We start from the raw sequence: 17,283 nt of genomic DNA, 5'->3' as shown, positions 1-17,283 counted from the left end.
TCTAAGAAACTTTCCAGTGCTGCTGTCCTGTAACCAACACAAGACTTCAGTCATCTGGACAGTCAAGTAAAACACTTGTAAATGTTAACATCTCAAAATTTGGGTTTTGTTTTATTTAAAGCCATTAAGTGTATTTGAGTTTTAATTTTTGAAATAGTTTGTCACAAAGATAAGCCCCACCTTCCTCACAACTCTGACTTTTTATTATTCAGTCTTCATTTTCTTCCTCCTCTTTTGTCACAACAGAATAACAGGCTTAGGAAGCATGCCTTTGAACTAAAAATGAATGACCTGACATACTTTGTGCTAGCAGCTGAAAATGAGCAGGATATGGATGACTGGATATCCACTCTCAACAAAATCTTGCAAATAAATCCAGAGGGGTCCATTCAGGAGAGGAAAAGCGCAGATCTCACTGATCTGAAACTTGGTAAGAGTGAATACACTTGGGTAGCTTTCTTGCTTGAGAGGCTGTTACTGGATCATTTTAACTGCCATTGTCTAATGGATTTGTGCCTACAGCAGTACTGATTTTTGACAAACAGCTACAGACTTTTTACATTCTCCAAACAGTTTCAGTTAATTCCTAGCAGATCCTTTTCAAAGGGCTAAGTGGAATTTAAACCATACAACTCTGGATCAAGTTAGTGGGAATCATAAGGCTTGCGTGGGGACTCTGTAAATGTAGCCCTCTTTCAGTATCCCTTTCACTGTGTTCATGTGCATATATTGCCTTGTGTATATTCCAAAGAATTTTCTAGGAGAGAGAATGCCTTTTATAGATTCATTTTTTCTTAAATGTCTGACACTAATGAAAAATCCCAGGTGTGGTATGCTGCCATTTTAATAGAGGCTTAATATACTAATCTGCTAACTTTTTGTTTCTTACTATTAAAATTAAATGTGTACTAATGTGCTTTCACTCTACAAAGAGGGACTGAATACTCTATGGCTCTGTTAAATGTTCAAATTAAAGCTGGATAGAAATCAACTATAGAGTTGTTACACATTTTCAAGCACTAATTTTGTAGCCGGTTGGCTCTTTTAATAGCTGAATAGTCATTTTTATGGTGTGATAATTATTTTGCATGTATAGTTGGTCCAAATTTATTGTGCAGTTAACCAGTTAATGATGTGATAATTACTTTGCACTTGTGACCAGTCTTTGCATATGTAGCTGGTCTAAATTTATTACAAGATTGATCAGTTAACTGTGTAATATATGTAGCATGTAGTAGGGGATTATTAGACTATACTCTGTGTATGATAACAGCCTATTATTTCACACACAAAAAATTCCACATTCAAGAGGAAGCAGCCTCAGCTAACAGTCAAAACACTCCCAAAATTTGAATCTGAATATGGATTTGAGCTTTGCAACCTAGTACTATTTTTTATGATAGACTGAATCCAGATTTGCAGTCCACACACACCTAAAACTAGGGGAAACTCAGAGTTAGATCTGAGGTGTTGTCATATTTCTCAAATGCAGATGTTAAAATAATTTAAATTCAGATTCTGGAGATACAGGATGCTTTTAGTACAGCAGTAACACCAGAGGGTGAGCAGTAACAGCAGAGGTCGGGATTTTTTTTAAAAATGCCTTTGTGGGCTTATTCTCCTAAATCATCAAGACATGTTTGAAAATCCCACCATTAAAATATGCAAATAATGGGAAGGAAAACTTACAGAAAAGGTCACAGTATGAGACTAATACAGAAAACAGAAGTTTGTACTGGTGACAGTCTTAAAAACAAGCAGGAGGGATTAGCCTGTCAGAAAAATATGATGTTTTCCTGGCTTCTGAGTGCCTAAGTTATTGTAGGTGTTTGCTCCTCAATGGGATAAACTACCGAGTGGAAAGAAAAAATTAAACAGGAATGCTCTGTAGTGCAAGATTTGCAGAGCTGTGTAAAGAGGGTTGCTTTGCAAGTCTGTATTGTGGCCTTATCCATCTACAGCAGCCAATGAGCTTTAGAGGCCAAAGCTAGATGCTCAGATGGTGTAGACTCACATAATTCTGGGCCTTGTTAGACCTTATGCTGTGAGCCGCACAAATGTTGACCAGGCATGGACTTATCTGCACAGAAGTGGGAAGGAGCTAGGAAAGCAAAAAATAAATAAGGCATTGCCCTACTGCTACTGCTGCTTTTTTTCCCATGCCTTCCAAAGCAATTGGCCTTGAGGTTAATGTCAGATCTCCCTTTGGGCTATGACTAGTGGAGGTCAGTTCTAAACAAGCAAGCACTCTTAGTGCAGGGAAATGGTCCCAGGCAGCAACAGCACACGCTTAGGAACCATGTTAAGAACTGAATGCCATGGCTGGAACCTGGTTGCAGTTGTGTATGAGACAGAGAGGTAGCTGAGTGCCAGTGCTGGGTAGCAACTCGGGTGTGCTTATTACTACAGATTGGGAAGGGAGCTCAGACAGGGCAGGAGCCGACATATAGGGCCCGGTGCCACATGTTTGTGGAGCTGGTGTTGTCTTTGACTACAGGCAAATGAAAGCAGAGCCCTTTATAAAGGCACTGATGCAGTCTAGAGGGCACAGGCAGAGGTGGAGGGAGCAGGTTTACTGGGGGTAACCCCAAGCATGAACAATGCGTGCCCCCAGAGGCTGGGTGGGCATGACAACAGGTGGAGGCAGTGGTAGCATGGTGGCAGCAAGTGGGGAGCTCCCACCGGTGGTCGCAGCGCTGGTGGCAACAGGGAAGGGTGAGGTGGCAAGCACCAACCCATGGTCGGCAACCACCCACAGATTTTGGTGGCAGCATCAGCAGTGACCAGCGGCAATTGGCAACTGCCTGCAGATGCCGCCAGTGGTGTCAGTGGTGAGGAGGGGGGCAAGCGGTGACCTCTCGCAGGCACTGCCAACAGGATCAGCAGCACTTTTCTCAGGGGGTGCACGTACACTTGCGTGTACCCCCTAGGCATTGTCTCAGGCCAGGCTGAGATCAAGGGAGAGATGGGGTCAGGAAGGGGGAGAGATGAAAGCCCTTGCACCAAGCAGCATCTCTGCCCCCTGTCCCCCACCCCACTTTGCCTTCTGCAGTTCAGGTTTTACATGGGAGAACTGGGCACTGGAATTTGCCAGGCTCTGGGCACAGAAAGGGCACCTAGGCAGCCCCTGCCCAGCTTGGGGACCTCCCCATACTTGCTTTGCTGGGACCTGTGAAGAAATCCCCTTCTCTCTGCTCTCCCTTATGTCATTCCAGGGGTACCCCTCTCTCTCTCACTTGCTTTCTTTTTGGTTCAAACTGGTCAACAAGGTGACCAGGCCAGATAAATTCCTGAGGGGAGAGGAGGAACGCTCTCTTCCTCTGGCGGGCATTTTGAAAAGCCACAAGCAAAGTGCCTCCAGGCTGCTGCCTGAATGAATTCCTGTAAGTTAAAACTTGGAAATCAGTCAGGAGTTGGGATTTATGTCTAGGCAGGCACATTTTAAAAGGACTATTACATCCAAGACTGTGTAAGGCTCTGATTGATTATATTTGCTCAAACTGTATTCTGACTTCCTTCTTCTACCCACCCTGATCAATAAAGGTATTGGGTTACAGCGTGCCTGGCTGTTTCACTGTGAAGGGGAGAGGCAAGCCTTTTTGCTCTCACCCTGGCCAGCAGAGCTTGTCTGTTGATGTTCCCTCAGTCATAACTGAGGTTATCTTGGGATGCCTCAAGCTGAAAGAGGCACTCAGAAATCTTGCCAGTGGGTAAAACACCCCCAAGGCTTGCAGGGTCTGTGTGTCCCAGGCTGCACAGAGCCCTAGCAGAGACCAGTGTCCAGGTGGTGGCAGTGTTACTCCAGGCTTGTGGTTGTTCTCCAGGAAACAGGATAACTGGTGGTAGGCATCCCATGGGAGACTCTCAAAGCAAGGTTTTGGGGCCTGGCACAGTGAGGTGGGTAGCTCTGTAGTAGCACCCCCTACTGTGCCACCACAGGACCCAATCTTGAAATCCTCCCCTGGGAAAGCTCCCACTTTTCTCCCCAGGGCAACCAGAACCTGGAGCTCCATGCTCGTAGGCCCTTGGCAGTCCAGCTCCACCTTCAGAGGCAGGAACCAGGTGGGCAGAGACCTCCCCATGCAGGCCCCCCGCCAAGTCCCTCAGCCTCTCTTGAGGAACCCTGCCACCTCCATCCCCTCCCCACAGTCTAGAAAGCTGCTGCTGCCATGGGTGAGGGATAGGCAAAGCATAGAGAGAATCATAGAGAAGTAGGGCTGGAACAGAACTTCTTTCTCACCAGGCCTCTAGTGGCAAGTCATAGCAGTGCAGGTAAGGGGCCAGTCAGAGGTCAGACCAAACATGTGACTGCTCCAGACTCCAAGTTAGGCCTAAACTGATCAACATTTGTGCAGCTTACAACATAAGGTGTAACAAGACCCTATGTTCATAGAATCAGAAGATCTGGACTATAAAGTTGCAAAAAATTCCCTGTGTTGCTTCAAGAAAGGTGGAGAAAAATGAAAAAGTGGTTGTATCCTGGGCTTTATTATTTATTGTGTATACAGTGCTTATATATGTGCCAGGTACTTCACAAGATAAATACAGATGAGCCCCTCACTCTGAAAAGCTTAAAATCTAGGGGGGGGGGGGAGGGGGGTTCTGCCTCTTTGATCTGAAGTAACAAACAAGAGAAGGAGAAACAGTTGGAAAGGACAAGGCTTGGGGGTAAAAATAAAGATAATTATATTTTAAGCCTAGGAGTTAATAGCAAGCGTAATAAAAGCCTCACAATCATTCTCAATAATTGTTTTTTTTTAAGAGTCTGCCGATGTTTCAATAAATTCTGAATGCCAACAAGAAGAGACAGATCTGCTGGAGAATACCTCTCATCCAGACTTCATAAAAGTAAGGGACTTTGCATTGTGCTATGCTGCCCTGATTTACACAGCACTGCAAGGTTTATATAAACTTAGTGGTAGCAAGCAAAAAAAACCCTCTTTTTATGATGATGATAAATTTTAAAACCCATCACAGCTCATTTTGGTTTTTAGAGCCATGACAAAGCAAAGGAGGAAATGATTTTAACATTGCATTTCACACTGTGTACTGCCAGTTACATTATCATTGAAAGAGGATTGTAATGTCAGGAGAGGCACTTTTTCCTCCAAGTCTCTCTCTCATAAACTTCTTTAGCAAAATGAGGTAATTTAAAACAACAACAATAAAAAAACCCCAACAAGAACCAAAAAAAAAAAAAAGCCCCTGAAAAGTTAATGGCAGCAATTTTTTAGTGTTTTATGGCAACAAACAACTAAAAACCTATCATAAAAAAATATTACAACACTGTATTTTAAGTGAAGATAACCAACATATGATTCTCCATCTCATCCAGTATTATATCTAGTCTGTGTATATCACCATGACATATTCAGCTATTGAGGATTATGATATAATAAAGACAAAGGGCCAAATTCTGTCCAAAAGTATGAGCATGTCACTCCCTGACTTGAAATTGAAATTGGATATGTATTTATACTCATCTGACATTGCCAAACTAAAACTAGTATTAAAATATTGAGTTTGTGAGTTTGAAAAAAATAAATGCAAACATTAGCTTATTTATGGGTGTTTGAAGGAAGAGGATATGGGCTAATGATTAAGAGTTGCAGACTATATGTTAGGCCTTTAGGGTTCTGCTCCCAATCCTATTTGGCTCACTGATGTTTTGGCAAGCTACTTAATATGTGCCTTGATTTACCTACCTGTCAGAGGGTGTTGTGCAGTTTAAATAATGTCTAACAACTTTGGGCACCTGAAATGTTAACAGGCATAGAAATGAAATGTATTTTTATAAATGAAACAAAAATATTTTTTCTAAGGTTTACCAACTGTATCTGAATTATTGTCTGTATGCAGAAGTCTAATTTATTAACTGTCACCACAGTATATCATGGAGACTGAAGAAACTGTGAAAACATCTCGACATGTGGAGCGGCTAAATCTGTTCTCCCTGGATCCTGATGTAACTGTGAGAATTCTGTATTGGGTTTCTAACAGTTTTTAAAATACAAGTGGCTCATAATGAATTTGGTACCGGAACCAAAGTTGTTTGAAAGGTTGTGGGCACTTGGGTACTTAAGTATTACAACACACTTCCACACTTGGGATGATCACTGTTTTGAATGTTGTGTGCTTACCTCACAACTAATACTTGAAATAATATTTTTCATGGTAACTAGTACTGATTTGTTGGTCCTATAACGAGATTTTGAGATGACCAACTTTTTAAACCATTGGCATTTTAAAATAGAGATTGGTACATTCCAGAAAAGTTTCAATCTTAGTTCTACTTGAAACCATGACAAAAATACTGTTGACATCAAGAGGAAGCTGAACTGAGATGAAAATTTGGCTCAGTATGGATAAGGAGACAAAAGTTTAGTTCTTTTTCTGAATGATATCTGAAACTCCTGAATCTTCCCATCTGAGCCAAAAATCTCATGAGAGCAGGCTATCTCACAAGATTCATGATACTTCCTCTCTAGATAGAAAGACTATGGGAACAGCAAATTTTATTCTTATTATTATTATTATTAACTATTTCAGCTTTTATTGCAAAGATGCACAAGGAAGTGAAGATCAGAGAGAGGAAAAGTTTACCAAAACTACACAATTGCAAAAACATATTTAGTTGGAGACGTAGAAGGAAATGTTATTTTGCTGAGAAGAAAACTTTGGTCAAAATAAAATCAATTCAACCATTGTTCAAGTCAGTTGAAATACTCAACGATACCAAAATATTCTGCAGTAATTTTAGAGGTGGAAATCTTCTACAGACATGTCTTTGGAGTTACATTTTGTAGGTGTTTGGCTACGTTCATCTAAACAGAGAGTTCAATAGAGTTTGAGTTTAGGTACCCCTTAATACAAAAAGATGGTGCTACGCAGATAGTTTGGGATTAGGTATCAAATGGGAATTTGGGAAACCTGAGTTCAATTATCAGTTCTGCCACAGGCATAAGGGGTTCATGATTTGAATTTCTTTTAATATAATTAATCTTCCCAAATTATTTGTTTATTTTAGACCTTGAATCCTCAAAAAAAGGAGTTTCTAGAAACAGAATTGATGATCAAACCATTTGAGGAAAAGGCTGCAAAGAGGATCATGATAACTTGCAAATCTCTCATTTTGAATCTTCAGGCTTGTGTTACTGAAAATGAAAGTGATCCTGTAACTAATGTAAGCTTAGTTCATTTCTTTGCATCTTCATCTTGCTTTTCTTGATGGATGGGCTCTTTTAAGTCTGTATCATTGCTGCCTTACCTTAAAAGGGGAAATTAAATCTCTGTCATCTTCACACACTGTATCCTCTCCCCTTGCTTAGATTAAATGCTGTAGGGCAGCTCTTAGACCAACATTCAATTAATACATTTAGGGAATATCTAACTGAAACATTTTAGAGAAATTTATTCTTTCTTGATCTAAATTCAAAGGGAAAATATCCATGAGGATCTTTGTTTTCTTAGGCTTATGTAGTGAACTTGATGTAAGATTCACTGGAGCCAAGACTCTCACTGACTTAAGTGGATCTGAGGTTAGGTCTTATAAACAGATGGGAAATCAATGTAGAGTTGGCCACAGTCCATCTAAAACAACATTTTTTTTTGCAATGTTAATGTGCCCCTACCATTGTCTGAAGAGGGAGCATGAACTAAACTTTAACAGATATGTATATTTGTTGTGAGAATAGAGGATAATTATTGCATTAGTACAGAAAATAGTGCTGGGTACTGGGTGACAGGGTAGAATAAACAGTTGATGCCTCCTGCTGGACACACTAATGTTTGGATGAACCTTGGCTGAGGAAAGTACCTTTTGAGATACCTTGAAACAGCAGATTTAGACCCCTTTTCACCCCAAGAGCTGCACAGATCAAACAATGATGGTCCTCCACTAGGTACAGAGCCAGAAATCAGGAAAATGTTAATCGGGGCCCAGCAGGCAAGGTAAAGAAGGCTGGTCGCTTCCTCCAGAGACAGTTCTGAGTGAAGGTAGAACAGGGCAAGAATCAGCTCCCCCTCTACTGTATCCTTGTTGGGAAAAAAAGCCAAGATGTGTATGTGGTAGTAGGAGAGGGATCAGTTCTAAATTACAAAACTGCATGCCCTTTAAGTTAATAACTCCTGGTTTTTAGGGGGAAAATTTCAAATATTTTGTCAAATCCATGTTGTGGCAATTCAGTTTTCATATACTGCATATGAGATACAAATGAAAATTAGCAGATGACCTCTCCAGTGGATGCAGAATTAAGCATATGTTAGCCAGTACTGTTTTAGCCAAATAAAACAGCAGTGGAAGTAAAGTAATGATGACTGTAGCAAGAAAATGCAGCACAGAAGCTGAGAAATCATAGAATCATTTATCTGCTAGTGCACTGGTCTCTATATCCAGTGCTTTGTTAAGGGCCAGATTTACTGATTCTGCTGTATATTGCAAAGCAGTCTTAAGTTGTCATAACTGATTTTGTTAGGATTGGGATCTAGCTGATGTTTTTCACTAGAGCAGAGTGAAATAATTAATGGATAAATCTTGTCTGATGTTTGCAAGAACTGACATGAAAGAAAATATGAATAGAAATGGCTGGTTTTAAGATCTTAGGTTTCCTAGAAATTTTGAAAATTTGCATCTTGTGCAATGTCGCCACTTACACAGAAAGTCACTAAATATTTCTTTTGGTTCTGTTGCTCAGCACTCACCTTTTCCATTTTCTGGGAAATAATTTCTGTAGTTGATGGAGCTTCAAGGAAAACCCTTGTTTCGTTGCTTTTTCTTTTCTTTGTAATGACCACATGCAAGTCTTTATTGTACCAGGGGCATTTGTGTACAGCATTTCTCAAGAGGTCCTGTGATATATTTTCATTCATTGTTGGATGGGGTAATGTTTTCTTAGATGTTGTAACTGTGTGCACCATCCTAGGCACCAGGTTTGTTTTCAGTTCTAGTCCCTACTCAACCCAATAAAGTGGCCATTTCTGATGGTCATGTTCTGTTCTTTTCCCTGTGTCTAAACCACACCTCTGTGGAGTCACAAATATGTAACAGTTCCATTTGCTTCCTTTTACACTTACTGTGAAAACATAGGTCAGCATATTTTTTATTCTCATTTCTGATTTAGAGGTCTAGCTCAAGTGTTCATTACCATGTGTCAAATGCCCACAGTTACAATACTTGATTGCAAAATTGAGATTTTTAAAACTAACTTTTCTGTCTTTTTGACAGAAAATGTTTTTCAAATTTTTATTTAACTATTAAGAAATTCATGTTTTTCATCCTGTTCTCTCCAACCACACAAGTTATAATTCTTTTTTTTCCCCTTTTTCTTTCTTTCTTTTTCTTTTTCTTCTTTTGCTTTTTTGTTTTGAAAGAAAGCCAAGATTCTGACACAATCTCCAGACTTCAAAAGCTGGGCTTTAAAACTATCACATGACTCATAAGAAAAGTGTTAGATTGGCACCACTGTGTTTACAAAGTTCTTTACTGTTGTCGCTGCATGTAAATTTGCAAATGGGTGCTCTGTGTGGAGTCACAGACCATGTTTAGTAAATGCCTAGAAAAATTCTTTAGATGGACAAAGAGCCTCTTGGAGCAGGGACAACCTTTTCAGAGATGAGGACTACTTTAACGAAGCTAGGTCTGAAGACAGGCCACCTCCTCTACCTGGCCAGTGCTGCGTATGCCTCTATCCCCCACAGTGCTGACCTACTGCCAAATCACTGCTGACATCCCAGTTTCAGAGCCCAGGTCCAGTCTCTTGGTGGACCAGATCCAGCCCATGGTTGCTGATCCTTGTAGAGTATAGAAGGAGTACAACTGCTGTGAGATCTTCCAAAATTCTGCCCCATTTACTTTGCCCTGTGTAAAGCCAGCTAATGTGAAATGTTGGCAGATCTGTCACTCAGCCTTGTCACTATCAGGTCTTTCTGGATAAACTAGTGCTGTCAGAAAAACTAGAGTTGCAAACTCTCTACATCCTCAAAGTGCAAGGATGAAGAGTGTGTACAGTGTCCTATGTTTCTACGAAAGACAAAAATGTTCTATGGCAGATCTCATGAGGAATAGCACTTGATGTCCAAAACTTTGTCCAACTGCTCCCTTAAATATGCAGTTGATACAATAAAAAGATAACAGAAAAACCTAACCTCTTGGGCTGGGGACAGACATTCAAAAAGCCTGATCCTGAATTGATGCAATCTTTGCAGTTTAGTCTAACCTGGCTAGGCTGAACCAGTTTGTAATTGTACAGACATCCCCCCTGGACTGAAGAAATGCAGGCACGTGCCTGCTGTGGCTCAAGCTAGGAGCTAGGGGCGCTAGAGCATCCCTCCCTTCCCTTCCACAGTGCTGGGGGGGCGGGGGGGAAAGGCCAGGCCCCGGGAGGATGCTCTGATTAGGGAGGGGTTCCCCATCCCCCAGCCAGCAGGGAGTTGATAACAGAGTATTTATCAGCTCTGCTATCAGCATTTTTCAGCACATCAGAAAACAAAAGCCTCTCTTATTAGTTCAAGCTCTTCTTAAACAGTTTGCTTCCATGGAAGGAATGGAGGGACATTACAAGCTGACCTGCTGATTAGCTCCAAAAAGCCCTAGGCGCGGACATTGTCCTGTCTGCCTTACACAGGCACCTCTCAGCATTAGCTAGCATACCACATGCTGGCTATGGTCCATGCTGTGTGAGGGAGGGAGGGATGGGGGAATCCCTGCTTAAGCAATGAGCAGCAAGCAGCAAGGGGGTGGGGGGGACAGGGAAGGCCAGACAGATGCTGCTGTGCCTGAGCTCCAGTGAGGGAGCAGAGGGGAGGGGCCAGCCCCAACTCTAGAGTAGAGAGCCCCACCCAGAGCTGAAAAGCATCTGGGATGCTGGGGGAGTCTGGTTTAACTTCAACCAGGAAGGGGTCTGGGCCAGACATTGCATAAACCAGTTTGACCCAGATCAGTTCAGTCTGATACTACATTCAACCAGGTAGTATCGCAAGCCTGTTTCAGCCATTTTCAAAGTGTTTTATGTGCACTGAACATCTGTTCAGTGAACATCTGTTCTGTTACAGGTTTAAACCAGTTTCTGATCACTTAAACCAGTTTATGTGTAATGTCTGTCCCGAGCTTTTTACATTTCCTGGACCATCACAGCTACAACACTCCAACCCTATATTCCTATATCTTGCATTCTCCAGTGCATCTGCAGGGGAACTGGCACAGTTTAGCTTAGCATACAGGTCTTAGAATTGATAGGTTTGTAGCCCAGGTGTACTTGGGTATATACTCCCCTTCTCCAGTTAAAGCGAATTGTTAGCAGGCAGGTATGCTGTGGGGGAACTGCAGACAGTTTCCCTCCATCCCTATAGAACCAGGCCAGGACAGCCAGAGGACTTAACTATACACATTTATTTACATTAACTTTTCACAAGGAAAAGAAACATGGATATATATATATACTATGTATGTGTGTGTGTGTATGTGTGTCTAAACTAATAACATAAGCAATACCCTCTGGGTAAATGCTATAAAACCTTACAACAGTGCTCCAGATACAGGTAAGTCACAGGTAAGTATCTGATCTGAAACAGATAAACCCCAAAATAAACATAGGTAGCCAACAGATAAACTATAGATAAGTATAGGTGAACAATAAATAAGCCACAAATAAACAACAGGTGAAATAACAGCAAACGGGGATCCCAGCAGAGCCCCAGGAATCTACTCATCTACTAATTTACAAACATGAGAGTTCACAAAATATGACATGACATGACACCACTTATGGCACAAGAACCCCAAAGATAAACTTAATCCCAAGGGGAAACCCCAATGCCCTACAGCTTTTTCCCAAGCCCTTCAAGGAAGCTGGTAACTTCAGGGGGGCCCTCCCAGTGGGTCCTCCACTTTCAGGAGCCCTTAACTAACCAAAGGGGACTCCCTTCTCCTGTGGGAATCCTCTTTTCCCTGCAACTCATGGCTCCCGGGCCTGGAGGGTGGCCCTCGTCCTCTGCACCAGGCTGATCTCTTGCCTGCAGTGGGCTTCGGGGGGGTGGGGGAGTTGCTGTCCCCTGGAACAGGGCTCCACTATGCAGGGCTTCTGGGGCCTCTGGCTTGGCCCTGTCTGCTGGCTCACTAGCCTGAACACCATCTGTCTCCTTGGACTATAGGTTGGAGACCCGGGACATCTCTGCAGCACGGGGCTCAGTCTGCTTCCGGACCCTCCATGCAGCACCTCCTGCACCTAGCTTCCAGCCTCATGCTGGGGGTTGGGGACCTGAGCCGTCCAAGCTCTCCAAAGATCCTGCTCTATGCCCCGGCCTGTACACTGTGTCTCTGGCCACATGCCAGAGGTTGCAGACCTGAGCCGCCTCACGTAGTTCCCAGGGTCTGGATGCCATGCACGGTGCTGTGCACTGAGAGCCTAACCACTGGAGCTGTCCCCTGCTCCCTGCTGATAGAAGTCTTCAAGGGCTCTTCCTAGGCTACTGCTTAACCCTGCTGGGCAGCTCTCCTCAGCTCTTCTAAGCCCCTCTCTTCTGTCTTCTCTGTCCCTGATGCATCTCCCCTTGTGCTGAGCATGCAGTTCCTTTTATACACTCCAGGGCTCCGCCCCTGAAGTCTTCCGGACCTGACAGTGTTGCAGTCTACAATCGGGTCCAGAAGGAGCTCCTATCTTCCTCTTCTCAGGAAAGGGGTGCGACTCAACTCCTTTTGCTGCCTCCTGATTGGTGGATGGGCTTCACCAATCAAAACAGTAAAATCTCAACCCTGAGACTCAACCCAAGCTCCGAAAGACAAGCTTGCTACAGGTTTTATACTTGTTGCTTTTTTATATTGCTATATTTTGATTGCACATATATTTTGATTTTTATCTCTAGGTAGAACCTTTCTTTGTGAGCGTGGCTCTATTTGATATCAGGGACAACAGGAAAATCTCTGCTGATTTTCATGTGGATATGAACCACACGCTTGTTAGACAAATGATTTCAACTTCCTCGCCTTCTTTGGAGAATGGCACTATTGAAAATATGGACTCAAAAGAAACAGAAGAGCCACAAATCAAGGGATTTCCACAAGAATGGCTGAAATATCCAAAACAGGTATTTTATGTGTGAATTTTATCACAGATGATGATCTTTTGGGTGATATTTTTTATTGGACTAAATGTGCCTTGCCTCTTGCATATTTCCTGGACCATGATGGCTTCAACATCTCTCCAATTTTTGTATCTCAGATGTTATATTAGAAAAATATCCTTCACTTTCACTGCAGAATGAAGACATGTTATTTATGGAGCATGTTTTCAGGCACCTGTTCTCAAGTTTGTTCTGCCCATCCTAAAATAGGCATCAGTAGCTTCTTTGAAAAAGTCAATATCTGTTATCTGAAGACACTCAGAAAATATGAAGCTATTTTTTATGCTAACTCCTTAGGCTTAATAATTGGCCTTTCCCATACCAATCAGACAAACTTATAAAACCTCTTCTGAATTTCTTCATTTATGTCTAAGCAGGGACATGGTCCTTGCCCTCCACTAATTAAAAGTGGCACTTTTTAAACTCCTTACTGTCATCCAACAGGAATCAAGAAACTTTTTGGATGACCAAACATTGAAACAAAAGATTGCCATAAAACAAAAGTAAAATAAAACAGGCCTTACAAAATATTGATTAAAAGCAGGAGTTTCATTTCCAATTTTCTAATTGAAATATCAAAGAAAAATCCTCAGAATCAGTATTTTCCTGCTAAAATTTTCAAAATCAACAAAACCACATTTTCTAATTGAAAAAAAAAATGGTGAAACATTTCAACCTGCTGGTTATTTTGTATTCATAATTATAGATTTGTAGGTGAAAAAAATCAAAAGGAGAATTATGATGAAAAATACAAACTGATTTCTCATGTGGAAAATATTCCATAGATAATATTCAGTCACGTACAAAATAAATGACTAGTCAACAGTAACCTATTCTGAAATGGTTAGGGAGCTGAGACATATGACTTATGAGGAGAGGCTGATGAAAGTCAGCTTATTTAGTCTTCAGAAGAGAAGACTGAAGGGGGATTTAATAGCAGCTTTTAAGTATATGAAGCATAGTTCCAAAAAGGATGGACCTAGACTGTTCTCAATGAGTGGCAGATAGTAAAACAAGGATCAATGGTCTTAAGTTGCAGCAAGGGAAGTTAAGGTTGGATATTAGGAAAAAGCTTCTCGCTAGGAGGGTGGCAAACCACTGGAATGGGTTACTTAGAGAGGTGGTGGAATCTCCATGCTTGGAGGTTTTTAAGGCCTGATTCAACAAAGCCTTGGCTGGAATGATCTAGTTGGGGATGGTCCTGCTTTGAGCAGGGGATTGAATTAGATGACCTCCTGAAGTTCTTTCCAACCCTAATTTTCTATGATTCAATGATTCTTTGTTCACTGAACCAATGACAAATGGTGGGTGAAAAGACTAACTATAGAAGTGTTTCATTTACAGGATATACTTTACTCTTATCTGCAAAGTAGGCCTTCAGTAGTGAAATTCTGGAGAGCCCAACCTGATATAATGTCCACATAAAGGAGACTGAAAGAAAGTGAAAGACCCACCAATACAGACTCACTCTACCTCACTTGGATTCAACTCTGAAATCAGTCTATCATTTTGTAATGGAATTTATTTTATGTCAACAGGAAACGTTGTCTATGTGTCTAAAATTTATAGTGGTATTATATGCTTACTATGTACTCTCTCTGATTATTTATAGGCTCTCTTCTCTATAAGTAACCCCCACTCAGAGATTGTGTTGGTGGCAAAAATAGAAAAGATACTCATGGGAAATATTGCTAGCAGTGCTGAGCCTTACATTAAGAATCCAGACTCTAATAAGGTAACACAATGAAAATATTAATTTTCTCTATGATAGTGTAAACATCTTCCCATCAGTATAAAACACTGTAATCTATATTTGTAAATCCTACCAGTTCATTGGTGAGCTTAATTTACAAGCTTATCTAAGGCTTATTTCTCATGAAGGCAAAAGCAGTAATCTGAAGGATGACAAAATGAAGCCATTAACCATGTTATGAAGATATCTGCTTAGTACAGTTGGTATAGTTTTCAGGGTGCTTGGCAACAAAACCTAATTCTCAAACAAATATTCCTAATGAAATGCTGTGTGATTATTACATGTGAATCCATAGTGGTATAGCTTTTACTCCAGGGGTTTCAAACATACAGCCCATGGGCTGAACCATTCCATCTGGCCTATCGGTAGTCTAGCAAGCTACCGAAAGTGGCGGGACATGGCCTGCTGCAGAATTCATGGTATCCAGGCCGTAATGGACATGCCCATCAGCAGTAGCCCCAGGAACCCATGCTGCTTCTTGAATGCACCTCCACGCTGCTGCATGCCCTTGGAACTACACTGCTACCCCTGGGCATGTGCTGCTGCCTGAATGCAGCTCTGTGCTGCCCATACATCCCCAAACCTGCTAAGTGGGCATTGGTATGAATTGCTTTCTCAGCAATCCCTCACTTAGAAAGATTAATTAAGACATGAATGAGTCAGTGGCATTTATGTAAAATAAAGGAGCAGAGCTGAGGCCCCCCACTTTGGAAGTTTCAGAAAATTTCATTTCAAGGAATCTGAAGAAACAGAAATGTAACTATAAGTATACCAGCATAGCACTCCACTTAAAAATGTGTCTGTTAGTGTGTTCTTCAAACTGCATCAGCCCAAATCTTTTCTCTGCTGACCTTTATGTTCAATATTAAAGTCCTAAATTGATCTGCTACTTGGATGTATCCATGCCATCCAGTTCCACTTTGAAGACTACCCTGAAGGGCCAAATTCTCCCTTGACTTGGATCCTGTGGAATGCCATTGTCTTCATAAGGGCTGCATAATTTATAAGTCAGGGTAGACTCTAAGTTGACATCTGCTGCTCTAAATGTTAATACCCCAGCTCTGAGATCATTCAGTTAAATTAAACAGAAAGTCTCTGTACTATGAAAGCGATTCATTTTCAGGAAGATCACAAGGTATTTCCCCAAGGGCTTCTGCAACAGGGCAGGTAAGTCCAATGGCTCCATTAAAGCCTTATTAGCAGAGGTTGCTCAGAGGATGCACTCAGATCTTGCATCCCCAATTATCCTGGTCACAGTCCCTGAAAATCCTTAGAACAGCATAAGTTCCAAGAACCACTATAACTCCTTAATAAGAGAACTTTCCTCTGGAAGGCCTCCATAGATCTGATCCAGTTTGTTAGAAATTCCCATAAACATACTTTTGAATCATATTTCCAGTCTCTATAAGCCATTTCTGCTTCAGCCTTCCATAAGCCTACTTTCCACAGTACAAAACAATAGAAGATTATATTCATTATAATGGAGTTTTCCTTTTATCTAGTGTGCACAGAAGGTGTTAAAATCCAACAAGCAGTTCTGTAGCAAGCTGGGGAAGTACCGTATGCCGTTTGCTTGGTCAGTGAGGTATGTATGCTGATTGTTATGTAACAAATTTTAAATGTAGCTATTGTACAGCTCAGTCTGCTCTTGGACTCATACTTTTATTACAGACCCTTTTCAGCTTTGAACTAATGCTTTTAACTTGGACCATTTCCCCTGCAGTTTTCATCATTTCTATCTTATCCCATTTTTTCTTCTTTTAAATAGATTATGTAGTCACTTTTTTCCATTAAATATTAGTGTGGTAGCATTTTTCACTCATGAGCACTTCGGAATTTGTTGGAAAGCATCAAGGATCACTGAGAAAATTTCACTTTGGCATAAGCTCCACTGAGTGATTTGATGCTAAAAATTCTCAGACAGGTTTCAAGGTTGAAATTCTTTCAGGAGATTCTCCACAAAGTTAATTCTTTGATAAAACAGAAAAGCAGAACCCTCTCCATGAGCCCAAACACAGATTCAGTGCCTAACTTTAAGGCTAGGTACAAACATTTAAAAAGCCGGAGGTGAAATCAATCTAAGTTATGCGATTTTCTGTAAGTGAGGCAGTTTAGATTGATAGTGAACAGAACACACATTTGCCCTTTGGTGGAGGGGAGAGGAGGAGCAAACCTTAGACTATATTCCACCATTTTTAAAACAATCTACGTGTGCTGAACTTCTGGCCTGTTACAGTCATAGACTGATTTCCAATCACTTATGCTGATAAAAGTGTAATGTCTGTTTATACTGTGGCATTGCAATGACTGTAAGAAGTCATAAGAAACTGTTTTCGCCTGGAGGGTGGGACAGGTGTATTAGGGTGGGAGGGGGGGATCCAATTCACCCACCCCACTCTTCAGCACTAGCTGGG

The 17,283-nt window shown here is 41.5% G+C and overlaps 1 protein-coding gene across 5 annotated transcripts in view; it reads left to right on the top strand.

Moving 5' to 3' along the window:
• DOCK10 (dedicator of cytokinesis 10) overlaps nucleotides 1-17,283 on the top strand; it is a 275,097-nt gene that overhangs the window by 152,531 nt on the left and 105,283 nt on the right. For all 5 annotated transcript variants that reach the window (XM_059730950.1, XM_059730949.1, XM_019491796.2 and 2 more), the window contains exons 8-14: nucleotides 247-430; nucleotides 4,763-4,848; nucleotides 5,888-5,971; nucleotides 7,028-7,183; nucleotides 12,859-13,080; nucleotides 14,729-14,851; nucleotides 16,372-16,454. In XM_059730950.1, coding sequence (XP_059586933.1) covers nucleotides 247-430; nucleotides 4,763-4,848; nucleotides 5,888-5,971; nucleotides 7,028-7,183; nucleotides 12,859-13,080; nucleotides 14,729-14,851; nucleotides 16,372-16,454 — 938 coding nt within the window. The remainder of the gene's footprint in view (nucleotides 1-246; nucleotides 431-4,762; nucleotides 4,849-5,887; nucleotides 5,972-7,027; nucleotides 7,184-12,858; nucleotides 13,081-14,728; nucleotides 14,852-16,371; nucleotides 16,455-17,283) is intronic.

The sequence above is a fragment of the Alligator mississippiensis genome, chromosome 7, assembly GCF_030867095.1.
Source record: "Alligator mississippiensis isolate rAllMis1 chromosome 7, rAllMis1, whole genome shotgun sequence".
In the NCBI taxonomy this organism is placed as follows: domain Eukaryota; kingdom Metazoa; phylum Chordata; order Crocodylia; family Alligatoridae; genus Alligator; species Alligator mississippiensis.
Note: the sequence above shows the minus strand (reverse complement) of the source record. Positions and strands in the feature narration are given on the sequence as shown.